Source organism: Monodelphis domestica, chromosome 4 (genome assembly GCF_027887165.1).
Source record: "Monodelphis domestica isolate mMonDom1 chromosome 4, mMonDom1.pri, whole genome shotgun sequence".
NCBI classification, from domain to species: Eukaryota; Metazoa; Chordata; class Mammalia; order Didelphimorphia; family Didelphidae; genus Monodelphis; species Monodelphis domestica.
The window spans coordinates 422943427-422963442 of record NC_077230.1 but is presented as its reverse complement, the minus strand read 5'-3'; the positions used below and the strand labels follow the sequence as shown (position 1 = coordinate 422963442).

The window sequence follows — 20016 nt, the reverse complement described above, 5'->3', positions numbered from 1 at the left end:
TACATCAAGAAGATCAAGAATGAACATTGGATATGGTTGATTGAACTGAACTTTGATTGAACATTTATTGTAATTGTATACATTTATGCCAAAAGGGACTGCCCCTCATTTGGCTTTCTGTCAATGCACCTAGCAAAACATTGGTTTTGCTTTCCTTCTTTTCTATTCCTCCCTCGCTACTCTAATTTCCTCTTAGAAAATTGAATATTGTATATATCTGTAGTTAGAAGTGCATTTAGGATCACAAGATGATTATGTTAAATGATCAATGGGGAGACTAGTCTCCCAATGATCATTCAGGGGGGATTGTGAAAGTTAAAAATTCCCCATTGGGACCATTCCCCATTGGGATCATTTCCCCATTTGGGCAGTGAAGCTACTTAGATCAGGAATGTGAGACCTCTACTCCACCCATACTTAAGCCTGCTTTAGAGGAGAAAACTCTTTGCTGAACAATGAAAAGTCCTTAAACTCATACTTATAGTAGGACAAAAGTTCTTAAGCTATGCCTATTTTAGGACTAATACAAAGGAGTGCTAAGTACCTATAAAGGTCAGGCAACTTGTGAATTTACAAGGAACAAACAGGTGGGAAACTTACTCAGAGCTTTCCTGGTGAAAATTACTCAAAAGATTAGTCTACTCAGGTGTGAACTAAGAATGGTCTGTCCTTTGAAAACCGTCCACTGTGATTGGTAGATGGAAGGACTTAGGGGAGGTGACATAGGAGAAAATGCCCTTTAAATAGGAGCTCATATTCATTCAGAAGGCATTCAGATTGAGGATTGAGCTGGCAGAGGCAGCTGAGATGATGCTGGCCTGGTGTCACTAGAATCCTTGCTTGGACAGATCTTGTGGTGAGTGATTAAGGACTGACTGATCTTTCTCTTAAGGGCTTAGGCCTGGGTTGGCCAGGGCTGCCTTGGGCTGGCCTATCCTTTTTCCATTATTCCCCTTTTTCTCTCTTTCTCTCCTTTTCTTTAATTCCTCATTTGTATTAATTAAAATCTCTATAAAACCCAGATGACTTGGGTATATTTGAATAATTGGGAATATTTCCCTGGCGACCACCTTATATTTGATTTAAAAACAAAACACTGTAGTGGAAACATATTTCCTGCGATCACAACTTAATCATCCACTCTTTTATCCACTACAATTTAAGTCTTCCACTATTTTAACTCACTACAATTTATGGCCTCAACTATTTTAATCATTACAGAAGAGAGTCTCAAGATGATGGGACTTTCCTGGAGGCCTCATGCCTCCAGAACGCAGGGTCACCAAGTCAACCTTTCACTCACCAACACTGACCATCTAAATGGAAAGAAGTCTGGGTGTCTGTCTTCTGGTTGCTCCTCAAGGGTCTATATTTCAGTCACTGCTCTGAGTCCAACTCTTGAATCAAATATATCTCCTTCTGGCCTTTCATCCTCTTTTTAAAGAATCTTTTTCTCTTTTGTCACCTCCCCCAAATTTCATGGCTACCAATCACAACAGACACTCTTCTCCAGAACTGCCAACTCTTAGTTCTCACCTTCTTTGGTTAAATTATATCTTTTTGGGGTACTTAACATCTTTTTTGGTTAGTTCACCTTTTGTCGATACCTAACACCTTTTTTTGGTTAAAAACGCGTAGATCTACTAAAAATACTTTCATCACCTTTTTGTAGATTAAAATCTAAAATTAGATTGTGGATTACAATTCTAGTTTCACTATAAAGGAAGAACTACATATCTCCATTGTTACAATCTGGGGAGAGCTAAATCCAATCTTCACACTAGATCTTCTTCCTTCCTTCTTGATTTCCCATCATCCCTGTCTATGCACATTAGATGGAAGATCTCTGCAAAAATCCTCTTCCTGCCAGGATCAGATCACTCTACATCTCATCCAGGAATCGTTTCTTTATGTCTCCTTCCCCAGCTGACATCCTCCCTCCTCAGGGGTTTTATCCCAAATCCAGCACTCTATTCACTGGATTACCCAGCTGCCCAAGTCATTTGCAGAAGGCAATTGAGTAGAAGAAGATAACAGAGCATTCCCAAAGTAATACTGATTGGCTTAGCTTGCAGGCTTGAAGGTTCCTCCCTCAGGACCAGTCTGAGAGACAGGTATTTACAGGAATAAGTGTCCCCATTTTACAGATGAAGCAGTGGAGACTCGGAGAGCTAAGGTGACTTGCTGGTGCTCACATGGTAAATGCTGGAGCTGGGGTTTGAGTGCAGACTTCCTGATCTCATGTCTAGAGCTTGCCTCTTGCCATGGCCCTACCCCTTTAGCTGAAGCTGGTAGCCTTGGGAGAGTCCAACTGAGATTTTCTTTGGTGAAGGGCCCAATCCTTTGTTGCCTCCAGACCTAAGAAGACCCTGCAGAAGAACTGAGGAACTCTGTTAAAAAAACAAACATCCTTTATGTCGTAGTAGCCCTGACCCTTCCTGGTCAGAGAAGAACAAAAGTTTGGTGTGTATGGGTGCTCAGGGAGGGGTAGTATCTCTGGTATGGAGGGCTTGTCGTGCCCTCCTAGGGCAGCTCTCTAGCTTCTGACCCTCACCTGACACCCAGCTCTCACTTGTGGCTCCCAGTAGCTGCTGGCATGTGGCAGTGGCCACACCCCGGGCAACAGCTTCGACAGGCCAGCTAAACCTTGTGAGGGTAGCCATCGGGTCGTCGACCCCTGGTGAACCAGGGCTTTGCTCACCCAGCATGTGAAGACTGCTGCGGCTGAACAGACGGAAGAAACCAATAAGAAGGTTCAACGGCTGAGAGGGCGACGCAGCAAAGCACTGTGGAATGCTTAGGGTGTGTTGGAGCACAAAGGACAACACAGCCACCCAATGCAGATGACGAAGTCTCCAGGTGTAACGACTTTTCGTGCCACTGGACCCAGGCTTCCAACGCCAAGAGAGTGGGACTGTCACTGTGCACTGAATTTTCCACTTAAATCTCCTTCACGTACAAGTGTCTTTGTGCACACTCATCTACATCACAGATGAAAGTGCACAAAGACAATCGTCATCCTCAGTTACTGAGAGACTACTGCTATGCTATAGCCCTTACAAGAGAGAAGGCAACGGGATAAGCGATGGGGTTGTGACTTGCCCAGGGTCAAACGGCTAGGACCTCCCAAGTCCAGGCATGATATTCCATCGATTGGGACACATACCAGCCCTGGAACTGAAGGAGGTTCCCCTCCTCAGCAACTATCACTGGGTTCTCTTCAGGCTTTTTCTTCCCAGGCTCTTCAGAGAGTCCATTAGGCAGAACTTCTTTCCCAGGTCCCAATCATTAGAATGTCTGGTCCTAAGGAGTAAATCCAATACTGTCCCCCAATTTGGGATGTTCTTTGTCCTTTCCTCTCCAACTTAGTCCCCTTATTTTCCTTCAAGATGACTTTTAAACAGGATGTCCTCTAGGAAACCTTCCTCGGTGCCATCATCTGCTAGTGCCCTCCCTCCAAAATTACTTTGTATATAACTAGGGAACCTGCCTTGAAGCCAAGAAGAACTGGGTGCAAGTTCTACCTCAGACACATACCAGCTTCCTAATTTACTCCTCAAACTGCTTTTTCTCCTCACTGCCTAAAAGAACTCAAAGGCTAGTGGTTAAGAACCAGGGGTCCCCTTGCATTGGCAGGGAAATTTGCCTCCCCAAAGATTTCCACCTCCAGATCCAGGGTCGATCCCTGTTCCCCTTACTTTTGTTCCATGTTCACTTTTATATGTTCCCTCAATAGAATGCATTCATTCTATTTTGTCATGTTTTATCCCCAATACCCAGTAAAGTGCCTGGCACATGATAGGTGCCTGAATAAATGCTTCTGGATCAACAGCTGGGTGATTCTTAGGTCCTGCCTCCCATAATCTCCTCTGCCCAGGGACTGGGTGACAGAAAGTCAGCTGGAGAAGAGCAGCCCAGTGTTGACTCCTGCATCTCACTCTGGAGCTATTGAATGCCTCCATCAGCCACCTAGGAAAATTTCCCACAAGCACACTCTGCCAGAAACCCCCACATGTCCTGCCTTGTCACCACTCTCCTGTAGCTCCCAACACCTCATGGCCAGACATTCCCCAGAGGGCCTCTGGAATTCCACCATGTTGGACCTCTGAGTCATTTGGAAACCAGACCTGGTTGGGGCGCCCACTCAAACATCCCAGGGAAACGGCCATTGGATCTCTGCTGAACGATTCCCCGGCCAAATGCTAAAAGTGGGTATTTTAACTGGGCATTTACCCTTGTTAATACTGAGACATCAGTGACTGGCCCCAAACCCAAACTTGTCTAGGTAAAACCACAGCAGCCCATCGGAGGAGACTCTCTTCCCATTTAGCTTGTAGCGCTCAGCACACTCCATGCTCTTCTTGGGGAGAATATGGGCAAATAGATGCCAAGAGACTTCTGGGACATGTCAGTGATTCTCTTTCTACACACAGATATTCCTTTTCGGACATCTCTGTTCCCTCCTCCCCGCCAGGTTGTGTGTGTTTCCCCCGAGAACGTGTTTCCATGTTCATGATGTCGGGAGAGAAGGTACATCTTGCTTCCGTGTACGCAAAGTCCAAGGAGGAAGTCAGATTCAGAAGGATGAATGTCACTCCATTCGGAAAGCCATTGGCTCGGAAGGCTGTGGAGCTCCAGAGAATGGGCTCTGGAGGCTCTCACTTGAAGGTATTTCTGTTAGTTAGTTTGGGGCTTTGGCTCCGGGGTGAGTGTGCTCTTCCAAGAAGGTCCAAGAGGGAAGTAGATTCTCCATGGCTAACTGGATGACCCAGATCAATACTCTTGCCATCCCCAAGTAGGGGAGAGAAGGGAGGGAAGGAGACGTCTCGGCTCTTGTAATTTTGGAAACCCCGTGTTGAAAATTATTGTTACATGTAATTGGAAAATAAAATAACTCTGAATTTTAAAGAAAGCTTTCAGGATCTCCTGAGGTGATTATCTGTAGTGGATGGAATGTTGGACTTGGGGTCAAGAAGGCTTGAATTCAAATCCTGCCTCTGATACTTACTAGCTCTGTGACTGGCCAAGTGACTTCGGTTCTTTCTGTCTCATTTTCTTCCCTGATAAAAAATGGTGCCACAATTGCAGGGTCCTTGTGAGAATCCAATGAACTATTCTACTTGAGCACTTCGTATGCCCTCTGGCACTTGAAAGGTAATATTGACATTTTTTCCTTAGGGAAAAGCTTTCCTCTTTGGGAAAGTTGCTCCTGGGTGGAGCCCCAAATGATCTCTTTAATCCTCTCCTTGCATTGAATTTGTCTCCTCTTCTTTCAGCAGACACCTCAGCAGAATCCACGACCTTCTGTCCCAGTCTTACCCTACAGAAGGGGGCCCCTGGGAGCCTCTCTCTTGGACTTTCCTGGAGGAAATGGAGGTAAGAAGGGCAGGTAGGTGGCTCGGTGGAGAAAGAGAGGGTTGGAGATTTATCCTCAGACACTTCTTAGCTATGTGACCCTGGATAAGTCACTTAATCCCAATTGCCTGGCCCTTACCTCTTTTCTGGTTTGGAACCAATGTCTAGTACTAAATGGAATACGGAAAGCAAGGGTTATTTAAAAAAAAACAAGACAAAAACAGAGGAGATGATGCAGGTGTTCCCCCCCCCCCCCCGGCATCCCTGTTTATAACGGGTTCCTCTCTTTCTTTCACAGAATTGGGAGTTTGGGGATGAACAGACCTCCAAGGCAGCCAGGCCTCTGGCTCGCCAGCACTAGGTAGTCTGGAGGGCAGACCTGCTGGACCCGCCTGGAAAGGGTACATCAGTGACCATCTTCTCACCCAACAATACTCCGCCTGCCTCATATGCTTTTAAATGTGTCAACACGGAATCTAGAAAGCCCCACCGTGTAGCCCAGTAAGACCTAAAGAACCCCAAGTTTCAGGACTAGCTTGTAGGTTGGAGACCCCAAAGCTTGTCCTTGTTCCCTGTTCCTGTGAGAATCCACCCTGAAGGGAATCTCAGGCTGGCAGTTTCAGACTGAATGCTGGACCCCAAGGTAAGACGATCCCCATCAGGTGGGGCCAAGCCCCAGCCAAGCGAGTCTTTCGCACAGTGGGAGGCTCTTCAGTCTCAGAAACTGAAGGCCCCAAGTTTGACCCCCGAAAGGGGGATGTGGTACAATGGGGAAGCTTCCAAGGCAGAAAGAGGCACTCAGCTTGTGCTTAGTTCCACCACACTGGGATTGTCCTTTCCCTTGGGGTCCATTATTCAGTCTGAATCTGCTAGCCTGGCCTTCTGTCAGGGTGGATTCTCAGGGAACAAGCACAAGCTTTGGGGTCTCCAACATACAAGCTAGTCCTAAAACTGGGGGCTCATCAGTTCTTACTAGACTACACGTTGGGGTTCTAGATTCCACATCGCCATTATGTAAGGCTGATATAAGGCAGAGCCGGCAGAACCAACCTACCTTGGCCCTGACTGACCTGGACCTCCAGATCTTCCCTGAGGTGAATCAGCTCTCCTGGGGCAGGCAGTGGCCTGGGTGACTTGGTGCAGAGTGGCCAAGACAACTTAGCCCACATGGAAATAAGCAGCCAAGTCCTCTGGAGACTTGTCTGGAGAGTGTAGAAGCCCTTGCATTCCCTCAGTCTTGGGGGCCTCCACAGCCAGGAACCTCTGAACTCTCATGGGATCTCTGGGGGTGATAAGCAGGAAGGTATGAGGGGGCAACTGGGTAGCTCAGTGAATGGAGAGCAAGGCCTACATATGGGAAGTCCTGGGTTCAAAGCTGGCCTCAGACACTTCCCAGCTGTTTGACCCTGGGCAAGTCACTTCATCCCCATTGCCTGGCCCTTACTGCTCTTCTGCCTTGGAGCCAATACACAGCATCGATTGTAAAGTGGAAGGAGAGGGTTTCAAAAAAGCAGGAAGCTCGAAGTTCAGGGAGTCTCCCCTCCTCAGGCTCCTTCCTGTGGGAGTGGGTCAGGCTGGGGCTTCTTCCTGCTCCCTGGCTAAGGAGGGTGGGGAGGAGTCGGACCCCAGACAGGGAGAGGCTGTTAGAACAACTGCAGGGCCCGTGGGTAGGGCAGCACTTACCATACACTGTCAGTGGGGCTCCTCCTCTAAGTATCTTTCCAAAGGTATCGACCATCTGTACAGTGTAGTATTTAGTGTCATTGAGGACGAGGTTGGGGATGAGCAGGGAGCCATTGGGGAGCACCTTCTGCCGGATATTGGCTGGTGTCTGCATACTGTAAATAACAGAGTACATGACCATCTCAGTGTCACTGGAATCTCCTGGTGATCTACTAAACCAAGCATAGCTCAAAGTTGTTCCTGAGACCCCCTGGAGCACCAGGGTGACGTTGTCGCCTTCTTTCACGTTGGCCGGTTCTGGTACAACAGTGAGATCCTGAGCAGACGTTGGCTGGCTCCAGCAGCTGAGGATGGAGGCTGAGGGGAGGAAGGAGGCAGAGAGAGGTCAGCACATCCCCTGCCCTCCTGGCAGACCCCGATCCCAGAGCTCTCCCCAGGCAGGGGGTGCTGCCAAGCCGGCCCCAGAGTCTAGGGTGGGCTCGGTGGGGCATGTCTGGAGGGCCTTCCAGTGGCTACCCATCTTCCTATCTGTCCTTCTCTGCAGAAGATCTGAGAATCTGGTCCTGTGTGGGCTGCCAGTGGGCAGTGAGGGGCAGGGATGGGAATGGGGTCCTCCTACTCTGAAGTCTCCCATTTCTCACCAGTTAGCGCTGATTAAACCTCAGCTGTCAAACCTCTAGTTTCAGCATTAGTCATGCATGCATTGCAGATTATTCCATTTTCCACTCTGGCTACTAGATCTAGAACATTCTAGATTGACCATCAGCTTTGTCCCTGCTCCATTTTATTAATGACTTGTATTCTTAGAAATAGAAAAGGACCTGTAGTGGTCCTCCAATGTACCGCACCCCTCAGCCCCATGTTCCCACTCTAGAAGGGCAGCGAGACCTCTCCAGTGCTGACAAATGATGACAAGGTGGACAATGGAAGAACATGGAACCTGTGCACTGGACACGCTGGCATTGCAGAAGAATCCCCCCATATTGCTCATGCTCCTCATTCCCAATGGCCTCAAACCCCAAACATAACTCCCCCTGAGATGGGAAAGGGAGATGCTACGCTCCCAGAACCCAATAAATATGCCAGCCCTGCTCCACGGGCTGTGGAAGCTGCCACTCTGCAGAGGAGCTGCTCCTCCAAACCATCAGCTCCCAAGAAGCTACTCTACTAGCTAGTCTCTGGGCTCATCCATCAGCCCTCAGACTGCCTGGTCAGCGGCCAAGACTATCCAGAAATGGGGCTGTTAGTTATAACACTCTCTTTCCATTGGACCTGCTCTGCCACCAAGTGGACACAATACCTCATGCCTCGTCCTTCGAGGCCCGGGCACAGAGCCCAGAACTTAGTGGGTGGTGTGCGTGGCTAGGAAGGCTAAAGAGAACCCAGAGCCACTCTTTTAGAAGACCCCATCAGGGCTCCAGTCTCCCTAACTCCGCTCCTGCCATTCCTCCTCTCACCCACCCCCACCTTGGGGGTAAAGGCTCTGCCCCTGTCCCATCTGTCTCCTCTGCTTCCTCTGGTCCCTCTTCCTCTGTCCCAGCAGAAACCCCCCCTCAGCAGGAGGTGCCCCCTTCCAGCCCCTGCAGGCTCTGCTTCCTCCCGTTTCTCCCTTGCCACCTGCTCCCCCTCCTCCTCTGCCTCCTTCCAGCCCATTCCACACCAGGAGCCACTTGTCTTATGCACCATCGCCTGTGGAGTGGCTGTGGGGAGAGAAATTAGGCGAGTATCCTGCAGATCCTCCCCATTTCATTGGCTTAAAGCAATCGCCCTGCAGATTGGCCTGCCCCAGGCCGCACGGACATCATCCTGTCTCCTTACTGCCCAGTGGATGAAAACGAGAGGATTTGGGGTCTGGCAGAGGGAAGGGCAGTGGGTGAGCAGCCGGTGATCCAGATGTCCCCTGGGTGCTTCGGCAGCTCCCGTATCTGACCTGGGCTGGGGTTACCAACAGGACAGCCATGATGAGCAAAGAGGAACCCATAAGCTGATGGGCCTGATTGAGGAAATGGTGAAAGGAGTAACAGAACAGGTCACTCATGAGAAAGTAATGGACGTCACCGGAAAGATGGAGGAAGGCCCTGCAGGCCATGTTGCACAGCAGGTTGGAGGGAGCCAGGGAGAAATTTACCAGCATGGAGCCTGAGTCTCCCGAGGGAGGCCACCTTCCCAGCATGCATTTCATCAGCCAGTCAGCTCCTGGGATGAGAAGGAAGCTGTGGAAATTGGAATCTGGCCCCCAAACACCCACCTGCAAACGGCTTCATGCTGCCTTCGAGCTATTTAATAGCAAGACCTGGAGCCGACTGAGGGAGAGGCATGTAAAGGTCCTGCCCATTGCAAGGAACAGGCACTGCGCATTGGAGTTACCAAGCCAGGCCCTCCCGGTAAGAAACCGGCTCCAGGCAAAACAGGCTTCCATGTTTCCTCTGAAATCTGGGACTTGGAGATCCCCCGGAAAGCTCTCCATGTGGAACCAGTTAGAGTACATTGGAAAGAGCGCCTTAACTACCCCTACAGGAAGCCAATAGCCTATCAGCATAGAAGGAAAAGGGGCCTCCAGTCCCTGATGGGCAGACTTCCTCAGTATGGCTTTTTAACCCCTTGTCAATCATTTGGCAGATCACCAATCCTTCCTGTAAAGAAATCAAATGGGGATGATCAGCTGGTATGGGATCTTAGGGCAGTCACTGAGGCAATTATTCCTGTGCACCCCAGAGTGCCCAACCCCTGTGTCATCCTGCTCAGTTAGTCAGGTAGCTGAAAGACATTGGACACAATCCCTTCCCATGGTCCTGTTGAGGATTCACATATATGCCAAGGCTGGCCTAAGAATCAGACCCTTTGAATTTCTATATGGGAGACCCTTCTTTACTGACTCTCTTTTAGACTCAGAGTCATATGCCTTCACTAGTTTTGCCTGCCAAATAGCATCTATTCCCATTGCCTTATGGGAATCTGCAGACACCGTTCTTCCTAAAACAGTGGAGGGAGAGATGGGATCACATCCACCTGCACAGCTGGGAGGCATAGCATATCAGAAGACCTGGAAAGTAGAAGGGGTAAACCAACAACTTTATGTGAAATGGAGGGACCCATTCTGTGTCATTCTTGTAACCCCTACTGCTGTTAAATTATAAGGACAGTCCTCTTGGACACATACCTCTCATATCAAACCATTTTTACCCCCAGATTGTGCTGACCCACTTCCATCATACTCCTGTGAACCAACTGAAGATCTTAAATTCCAATTTGAGAAGAAGTCAAGTAGGGTCAATTGTAACATCTCCTGAACACCACTGGCATAACATTCCTACTAATCATTTGGCTTGGGGCTTTTACTCTTAAGATTCTACTAAAGTATTGTCTATTTCAGCAACCTATAATACAGGGATTTCCCACTTTATTTTCATTCTTTCCTCCTTCTGGACTGCCCAAAACACCCAAAATCCATGTGGTGGAGAGAGCTATAACACTCTTTAACCTGTCCTCCTGTTGGCTATACCAAGAAAATAGGGAAAACTTATTGTTTCCCACGTTCCTGGAAGCATGGGGTGAGAAAAACAGAGTGAGAGTGCCTAGAGAAGTGATGGTGAACCTTTTAGAGAACCTTTTAGAAACTGCAGCCCACATGGGAGCCACCCCCTACCCCAGACAGGGGAGGGAGTAACTGCTCCTATTGAGCTGATGGGCAGAGGGGTGGGTCATGTGAGAAATTTCCTCAGGAGCAGTGGAGAGGGGGAAGAGAGTAGCCCCCTTTAGCATGTGTTACATAGGTTCACCATTACAGCCCTATGAAGAAATAAATGTAGATAATTTAGACCTGAGGGGAGGAGAATGTGATATGATAGTTTATATCCAAAAAGTATCTTTTAAGTCTCCTCTCAGGAGGAAAGCCAGTGATGGCTTTCCTTCCTTGGGTCAGTATGGCAGGTTATTGGAGACATTATATGTGTGTGTGTGTGTGTGTGTGTGTGTGTGTGTGTGTGTACTATTTATTAATGTATAGTGATATGAAAATAAGTATTAGGAAATTGAAAAGCCTTAAAACAACAGGGAACTAAATCCACCCAACCACAACATCCATCTCACAATGGAGTCTTCTGTTCTTCAAAACTACACTAATATTGTGCTAATACTTACTAAGGGAAAAAAAACTGGATCTGACTACAAATCTGCCTAAATCCTTATGCAGTTTAATAAAGATGTCCTCCAAGATTCAGTCAGCCAAGATGGCAGATGATGGTGGCCCAGAGACCAGACCAAACAGCATCATTCTTCCTCCTTCTCCAAAAACTGTTATCCAGGAAAGCAGGTCTATCAGCATTTTCTGGGTTGTGACTTCTCTCAGTCAGGAAAGTAGAAACCCCTTTAGATGGGATTCAGAGGTCTCTCCTCTTATTCACCAACCAAGAGTGAGATGTCTGTCTCCAGCAGTGGCCAGAGAGCGAGCACCAGCTCACCCACCAAAGTCCAGTCAGTCCTAGTTGGAGGATCTCCCCCAACTGCCACAACCTCTTCCTGTGTTCTTTCTTCCAAATTCTGTTCTCAGGCCTTGCTCTCTAGCTTGCTTGTGCTCCCTCAGAGATCACTTTATCAACTCTCTTATCGTTAACTCATACTTGATCCCAATTTCCTTACTACACCTAGAAGAAATATGGATATTATAGACACGCCTCATCCAGATAGATGCTATGAGACCCTGAACTGTACTAAGTACTTCCAGAGCCGAACAGAGGTAAACACTGAATTGACCGTAGAAGCTCCAACCCCTGATCAAAACTCAGTGTTCAGTGATACTTTTCCTCCTTGCTATACTGTATCACATTCACACAGTGCCAAAATAGGAGAAGGTCCCCTATCCCAGTGTATTTTCCCTGTTACCATCTCTATAAAAGATCACAAACCTACAGGCAGCCTGGATACTTGGAGACACCCAGACTCTGTGGCAGAGGCCATGTTAAGCAAACAAAGAGGCCCAGCATTCACTAACTGGCCAGTCCAACAAGAAGGATGGGGCAAGTCTAATGCACATTGTCAAGGTTTCCCCATACGTGTGAACCCAGGATCCATTTCACTTTATCAAAACCAACTATGAGCCCAGGAAATGGCAGCGATTTGACGCCTCTGGACCACCTGGAGAAGCTGCCTGGGGACTCAAAAATAGGGCACCCATGGAAGTCCACCCCTGAAACTGGCCCTCATACATCTAACCCTTGCACTATCCCTTCTATGGCTTTCCTCCTTACTCATTCCCAAATTTTGCAAAATCTTCCCAGCAGCAGACCAGACCCCATCATGTCCAAACCCCCTTGGACTTTTACTGAACTTTACTCAGGAACACCCACTGCTTCAGGCCTCCTTTTTCTTCATGAACAAAACCTCTATCACTGGCTTCCCCTCTTTTCCCTGGCATAGGCATTTCTCCCCATCAAGACCTGGGATGCTACATTCCCTGTCCCTCTTCCTTCTCACATACTCCAAAGCAATGCTGACGTTTCCCATTTTTCCCAGCCTTATTTTATTAATTACTTGTATTCTTCTTGGAAATAATTAATTACTTATAGTGGTCTTCCAATGTGCTGCATCTCTTCCACCTGAAATATTCCCTTTCTAGAAGTTCGGCAACACCTCTCCCACACGGACAAATGATGACAAGGTGGACAATGGAGGAACATGGAACATATGCAATGGGGACTCTGGAATTCCAGAAGAATCCCCTAATCTTGCCCATGCAAAACTCCCAGATCCCAATAAATATACCAACCCAGATCCACTGTGTGTGGAAGCTCCTCTCCTCAGAGCAAACTACCACTCTACAGCAGAGCTACTATTTCATACTATGGAATAGAGCTCTAATGAGGCCACCCTACTAGACCCTAGTCTTGCCATCAGCCCTAAGGCTACCTGATTAGCACCCACATTACTCCACCAGCTATTAGGCTATCACTGCCTTAAACATCTTCAAATAAAATTCTTTTCTTACTTCTGAACTGAACACAGTTTGAGGCTCCCATTCTTGAGGTGAGTCCCTGCCACAAGCTTGGGTGTGTTTCTCCCACATCAGCCAGACTTATTTTAAACTTCCTCCTTGGATTCCATGTGAACTTGGACAACCTCCAGGAATGGATGCAGAGAAAGGAGCAGAACCAGGAGAACATTTTACACAGAGACTGATATACTGTGTCACAGTTGAATATAATGGACTTCTCTACTAGCAGCAATGCAATGACCCAGGACAATTCTGAGGGACTTATGAGAAATAACGCTATCCACATCAAGAGAAAGAACTGTGGGAGCGGAAATACAGAAGAAAATAAACTACTTGATCACATGGGTCGATGGGGATATGACTGGGGATGTAGACTCTAAGTGATCACCTTCGTTCAAATATCAATGATATGGAAATAGGTCTTAATCAATGACACATGTAAAACCCAGTGAAATTGTGAATCATCTACGGGTAGGAGGAGGGACGGGAAAGAACATGAATCATGTAACCATGGAAAAATATTCTAAATTAATGAATTAAATAAATTTTTTTTCTGCTGCTGGCCATCAGTCCATGACACCTTGACAGAGTCACGCATGGTAGCTGGGGAGACCACAGAGTGGTCCTTGGCGAGATGTGACTGCCCACTCTATCTCCCTCGCATGACTTCTTTCATCAATGCCCCTGACCTATGAATTGACATGATTATTATTCCCCCTAGTCTCAAAAGAAATAATGCAATAGCAAAACACATGTAACATAATTCCCCAAAACATCACCAAAAAGATCAGACCCTAAACCCAATCCCAAAAAGACTATCATGGGTTAACTTTTACTCAGGTGCATAATTCCTAGCAAAACTGCAGCTACAGGCCAAGCCCAAGAACTTCCCCACTCACAGAAGATTATTCTCATTAAGTCAGCACACAAATCAATCATAGAGGCCCAAGTGAAATGTACATCAAATTTCAGTATGCCTCAGTGACTCGGGAAGCCCTCAGTAAAGAACCTGAAAAATGATCAGTCTAAATTTGAATTGTGTTCCCAGACCCCTCAGCCTCATTGATATGATTGTAGAATTATCTTCTAAGAACTGCTGAGTAATTATTCCATTTTATTAAAAGCAATACGTAATTTTCCTTGATTTCCTTGATTTTCCTTGATTGTTTGTAAGCTCAGGAAGGGGTAGTATCTCTGGTACGGACGGTTTGTCGTGCCCTTCTAGGGCAGCTCTCCAGCCTCTGACCCCCACCTGACACCCAGCTCTCACTTGTGGCTCCCAGTAGCTGCTAGCATGAGGCAGCGGCCACACCCCGGGCAAAGGCTTCGACAGGCCGGCTAAACCTTGTGAGAGCAGCCATCGGGTCGTCGACCCCTGGTGAACCAGGGCTTTGCTCACCCAGCATGTGAAGACTGCTTCGGCTGAACAGATTGAAGAAACCAATAAGAAGGTTCAAGGGCCAAGAGGGCGATGCAGTGTAGCACTGTGGAGTGCTTAGGGTGTGTTGGAGCACAAAGGACAACACGGCCACCCAATGCAGGTGACGAAGTCTCCAGGTGTAACGACTTTTCGTGCCACTGGACCCAGGCTTCCAACGCCGAGAGAGTGGGACTGTCTCTGTGCATCGACTTTTCCACTTAAATCTCCTTCACGCACAAGTATCTTTGTGCACGCTCATCTACCCTAACCCCGCCCACCCTCTTCAAGACCTGCCCCGATGGGGGAGTGGTGATGCAACAGGTGGAGGTGACCACTGGCAGTTGTAGTCACGATCCTGCACGTAGGCGGCCCACGGACCAGTGGTCGCTCAGCCCTGTGGGCAGCAGGGACGTTCGGCAGCATCCTGGGCAACTGAGCAGCCCTCTCTAGGACAGCACTGCTCACCCTAATCAAGGGAGGGGACTAGAAAAGGTGTCCCAAACATTGCCTGCCCTACAAACACCCAGTCAGTACACCACAGCTAGCGGGTCATCCCTTTAAGCGGTCAAAATCAAAGACGAAATACAAAGAAACTCCTACTAGGAGCATGGAACATCAGGACATTACTTGACAGAGAGAATACCCCAAGACCTGAGAGAAGAACAGCTCTAATCGGTAAAGAACTGGCGCAATATAACATCGACATCACAACCCTAAGTGAAACACGCTTACCAGAAGAGGGATCACTCAGCGAAGCCACCACTGGGTACACCTTCTTCTGGAAAGGTAGAGCCTCAAATGAAGACAGAATCCGGTGCTGGCCTGGCCATCAATACCAGTTTGCTCAAACAGCTGCCAGACTTGCCTGTGGGCATCAGCGAGAGGCTTATGAAGATCCATTTGCCTCTCAGCAAAGACCGGTATGCCACAATCATCAGCGCATATGCCCCAACACTGACCAGCACAGAGTAGACCATCGAGCAGTTCTACTCTGACCTGAGTGCCGTCCTGCACTCAGTGCCCACCAATGACAAGCTGATACTACTGGGAGACTTTAACGCCCACTTTGGTCAGAACCATGAAAGATGGAAAGGAGTGCTTGGCAAACACGGTGTGGGCAAAATGAACAACAATGGCCTACTGCTACTCAGCAAATGCTCAGAGTTCGAACTCACCATCACGAACACTGTGTTCAGAATGGCGAACAAATATAAAACAACGTGGATGCACCCAAGATCAAAACAGTGGCATCTCATTGAATACATCATTGTACGCTGGCAAGACATCCAGGATGTAAAGATCACCATAGCCATGAGAGGAGCTGAATGCTGGACAGACCACCGATTGGTTAGAGCGACTCTTCCAATGCGCATTGCGCCTCGCCATCCAAAACGTGCCCAGACAGTTCGCGCATTTTACAACATGAGTTGTCTTAGAGATCCATCTTATTTGCAAACATTCCAGTCCTGCCTGGACAACAAGCTGTCTGCCAAGGGACCACTCACTGAAAGCCCAACCGAGAAATGGAACCAGTTCAGAGATGCAGTGAAGGAAACATCAAAGGCAGTCCTAGGCCCAAAACAACGCAACCACCAGGACAGGTTCGAAGAGAACAACACTGCTATTGAAGACCTATTGAGCAAGAAGAACAAAGCCTTTATGGAGTGGCAAAATAACCCAAACTCTGCTCCTAAAAAGGACAGATTCAAGTCTCTCCATCCCATGGCACAGAGTGAGATCAGGAAGATGCAAGACCGATGGTGAGGAAAAAAGGCAGAAGAAATCCAGCGGTTTGCTGATATGAAAAACTACAAACAATTTTTCAGTGCCCTCAAGACTGTCTATGGACCATCAAAACCCACCACCACTCCCTTGCTATCCTATGACGGTGACACTCTCATAAAAGATAAAAAAGGCATCAGCAACAGGTGGAAAGAACACTTCAGTCAGCTTCTCAACCGACCCTCTTCAGTCGACCAAAGCGCCCTTGACCAGATCCCCCAAAACCACTCCATTGAACAACTTGATATCCCTCCTTACATAGAGGAAGTGCAAAAAGCCATTAAACAAATGAGTGTAGGCAAGGTACCCGGTAAAGACGGATCCCAACCGAGGTATACAAGGCCTTAAATGGAAAGGTGCTCCAGGCTTTCCACGTAGTGCTGACCAGCATATGAGAAGAGGAAGACATGGCCCCAGAACTCAGAGATGCCTCCATCTTAGCCCTATATAAGAACAAAGGCTCACGAGCAGCCTGTGACAACTACAGAGGCATCTCACTACTCTCCACTGCTGGAAAGATCCTCGCCCGTGTTATACTCAACAGACTCCTGTCATCTATTTCAGAGCAGAACCTGCCTGAATCACAATGTGGCTTCCGACCAGATCACAGCACCACCGACATCGTCTTCACGGTGAGGCAAATGCAGGAAAAATGCCTTGAGCAGAACCTGAGTCTACATTGTCTTCATAGACCTGACAAAGGCGTTCGACACAGTGAACAGGGATGCATTGTGGGTGATCCTCAGCAAGCTCGGTTTTTCAAACTGATCCAGCTCTTTCATGTCTACATGACAGGGGAAGTCCTATCTGGTGGAGAGACTTCTGATCGCTTCAACATCTCCAATGGAGTGAAACAAGGCTGTGTCCTCACTCTGATACTATTCAACCTATTTTTCACCCAAGTATTACAACATGCTGTGATGGATCTAGCCCTGGGCGTCTATATCAAATACTGACTGGATGGCTCACCATTTGACCTTCGCTGCCTGACTGCAAAAGCAAAGACAACAGAGAGACTCATCCTGGAAGCTCTCTTCGTAGATGACTGTGCTCTCATGGCCCACCAAGAAAATCATCTCCAAACCATTGTGGACAGGTTCTCTACCACAACAAAACTGTTTGGCCTGACTATCAGCCTCAGCAAAACAGAGGTGGTTTTCCAACCTGCACCAGGGAGGCCAACTAACCAGCCGTGCATTACAATCGACGGCACGCAGCTTTCTAATGTCAACACCTTCAAGTACCTGGGCAGCACCATCGCCAACGACGGGTCCCTAGACCACGAGATTAATGCCAGGATTCAAAAGGCCAGCCAGGCACTTGGGTGGCTGCGCTGCAAAGTCCTCCAACACAGCGGTGTAAGCGCTGCGATGAAGCTCAAAGTGTACAATGCAGTGGTCCTCAGTTCACTCCTCTACGGTTGTGAGACATGGACACTGTACTGGTAGCACATGAAGCAGTTGGAGCAATTCCACCAGCTCTCCCTCCGGTCAATCATGAGGATCCGATGGCAGGACCCAATCACCAACCAGGAAGTCCTCGACAGAGCCAACTCCACCAGCATCGAAGTCCTGGTCCTCCAAACCCAGCTACAATGGTCTGGACACGTCATCCTCATGGACCCACAGCGAAGACCAAGACCGGTATTCTATGGTGAACTGTCAGCTGGACTCAGGAAACAAGGCCGACCAAAGAGAAGATTCAAGGATCACCTAAAGTCCAACTTGAAGTGGGCTGGCATTACACCAAAGCAACTAGAACTCGCTGCCTCTGTCAGAAGCAGCTGGCAAACCCACATTAACCATGCAGCCACCACCATTGAAGATGAGCGACATCGACGTCTTGCCACTGTGCGTGAACTCCGACACCAGGCCACAACCACACCTGCCGTTACAACTGGTGTCCCATGCCCCATGTGCCACAAACTGTGCGCCTCAGCCTTTGGACTCCAAAGCCACATGAGAGTACACCATAGATGAAACTGCACAAAGACAATAGTCATTCTCGGTCACGGAGAGACTACTATATATACTGTAAGCTCAAAACTTCTCACAGTGTAATGAGTAAATCAAGCCACCTGTGATGAAATCATTTATCTTGTGTGCAACCTTGATTGTCTTTAATCACAATATAGAAAATATATAAGGTTAATCAAGAGATTTGTTAAAAGTTTATGTATCACTTTTCTAATTATCTCTCTTTGATTTTGTGTATCTGCATGCCAAAAAAATGGGTATAAAAATAAAGACCAGATATCATCAGGAGAGTGGAGCAGCTTTGAGATGCAAAGCAATCCCTTGACTGTAATGATTAAGCTGTCTTTGGTTTGTTATTTTTGTTGACTGATCCTTTCTCACCAGTAGGGATACCCTGGAGTCTCTGGGAAGAGTGGACTTTGCCCGAGGCATTTTTCAATTAAAAAACTGAGTAACTATGGACATCAAACTCATAAACATTCAGTCAGCTAAAGAGAAAATGCACAGATGCATGCTGAAAAAAATTATAACTCTGAAACTATTCTAGAACTCCAGCAACAATCCTACTTTTAATGATAAAACTATTGTACTGGGCAAACTTGGCGAGTATGAACCTGCAACTACTATGACAAAGTCTGAGTGTTATAAGAGGATAAGAGCATTATGGGTAAGAATGCCATTACACAGCTCAGGTTCTAAATATATGGATTTGTATCGCTATCTTTCTGTTATACTTTGAGCAAATTATTTCCATTTTCAACTTCCTGTTAACTCTTACAAAACTCACTTGAGCCTACACAAACCTTCTTTTACCAACATTCAATATAATTAACCAAAAGGCAAATTTTAGCTCAGTTTCCACCTGGGAGCTGCCTGAGAATGGAATGGGCTACCTTTGGTGGTAATAGGCTCCTTGCAATAGTAGACTATTTAAGAATCAAGGGCTGAAAGGAATTGTGTTGTTGTTGAATCGATGTCATTTTACATAATTATTAACTGTTTCTAAGACTTGTGCTTTGACCTATTCCTTTTTTTATGATTTCACTGTTGTTACGCTTTGGGTCTCTGTCTTGTTTTGGGTCACTGAACCAAGGACTGCTATTATTGCTTTATTATCTGTAAATAATGTTTAAGCTATTTCTGCCTTTTTACATTATTTACAATATGTCTGTGCTCTAATAAATGATCATGGTTTGTAAAGGTAAAAAACAAAAATAAAATAAACTTCCTCCTTGACCTAATTCAAAATGGCCCTGCCATTGTGGTGGGCAAGACACTGAAGGGAGAAAAGAATCAACACAATTGTGCCTGGAGATAGAAATCAGGTCCTAAACCTAGAAAAACAAACTTGAAATACCTGAATGAAACACCCTCAGTTTGCACATAAGGAAAACTGAAGCTTAGACAAATGAACATTGGTAATCAATAGTCTTAGTAGTCTTATTTTGGTATTAAATAGTGAGTAACGGAAGCAGCATGTGGACTTGGATCTTCTGGCTCCACACCCAAGCAGGGCATTTCCCCACGACACTCTGTGTACACTTGAAGCCTCTAAGAGGTTTGCTCCCAAACAGCCTTGGGAGACAGGAGGTGTCTCAGACTAACAATGAGCTGTACATGGTCACACAGCGAGGAAACATCAGGGCTAAGGTCCAAACCAAGGTCTCCTCCCATTGGAAAACTTACTTAGCCTCTAGATTACTCAGCTTCTGGGCTAGCCTTTGCCCTCAGTTTCAGGGATGTGGGCTGATGACCCTGAGCTGCAGCTTCCTCCTCTACCCCTGTTTCAAGGAGGACTTTTCTCATCAAGT

The 20016-nt window shown here is 47.2% G+C and overlaps 1 protein-coding gene across 1 annotated transcript in view; it reads right to left on the bottom strand.

Moving 5' to 3' along the window:
• LOC103096854 (carcinoembryonic antigen-related cell adhesion molecule 21-like) overlaps positions 1-20016 on the bottom strand; it is a 41161-nt gene that overhangs the window by 20706 nt on the left and 439 nt on the right. The window contains exon 2 of the mRNA XM_007491551.3: positions 7039-7395. Within this exon, the coding sequence (XP_007491613.1) occupies positions 7039-7395 (357 nt within the window). The remainder of the gene's footprint in view (positions 1-7038; positions 7396-20016) is intronic.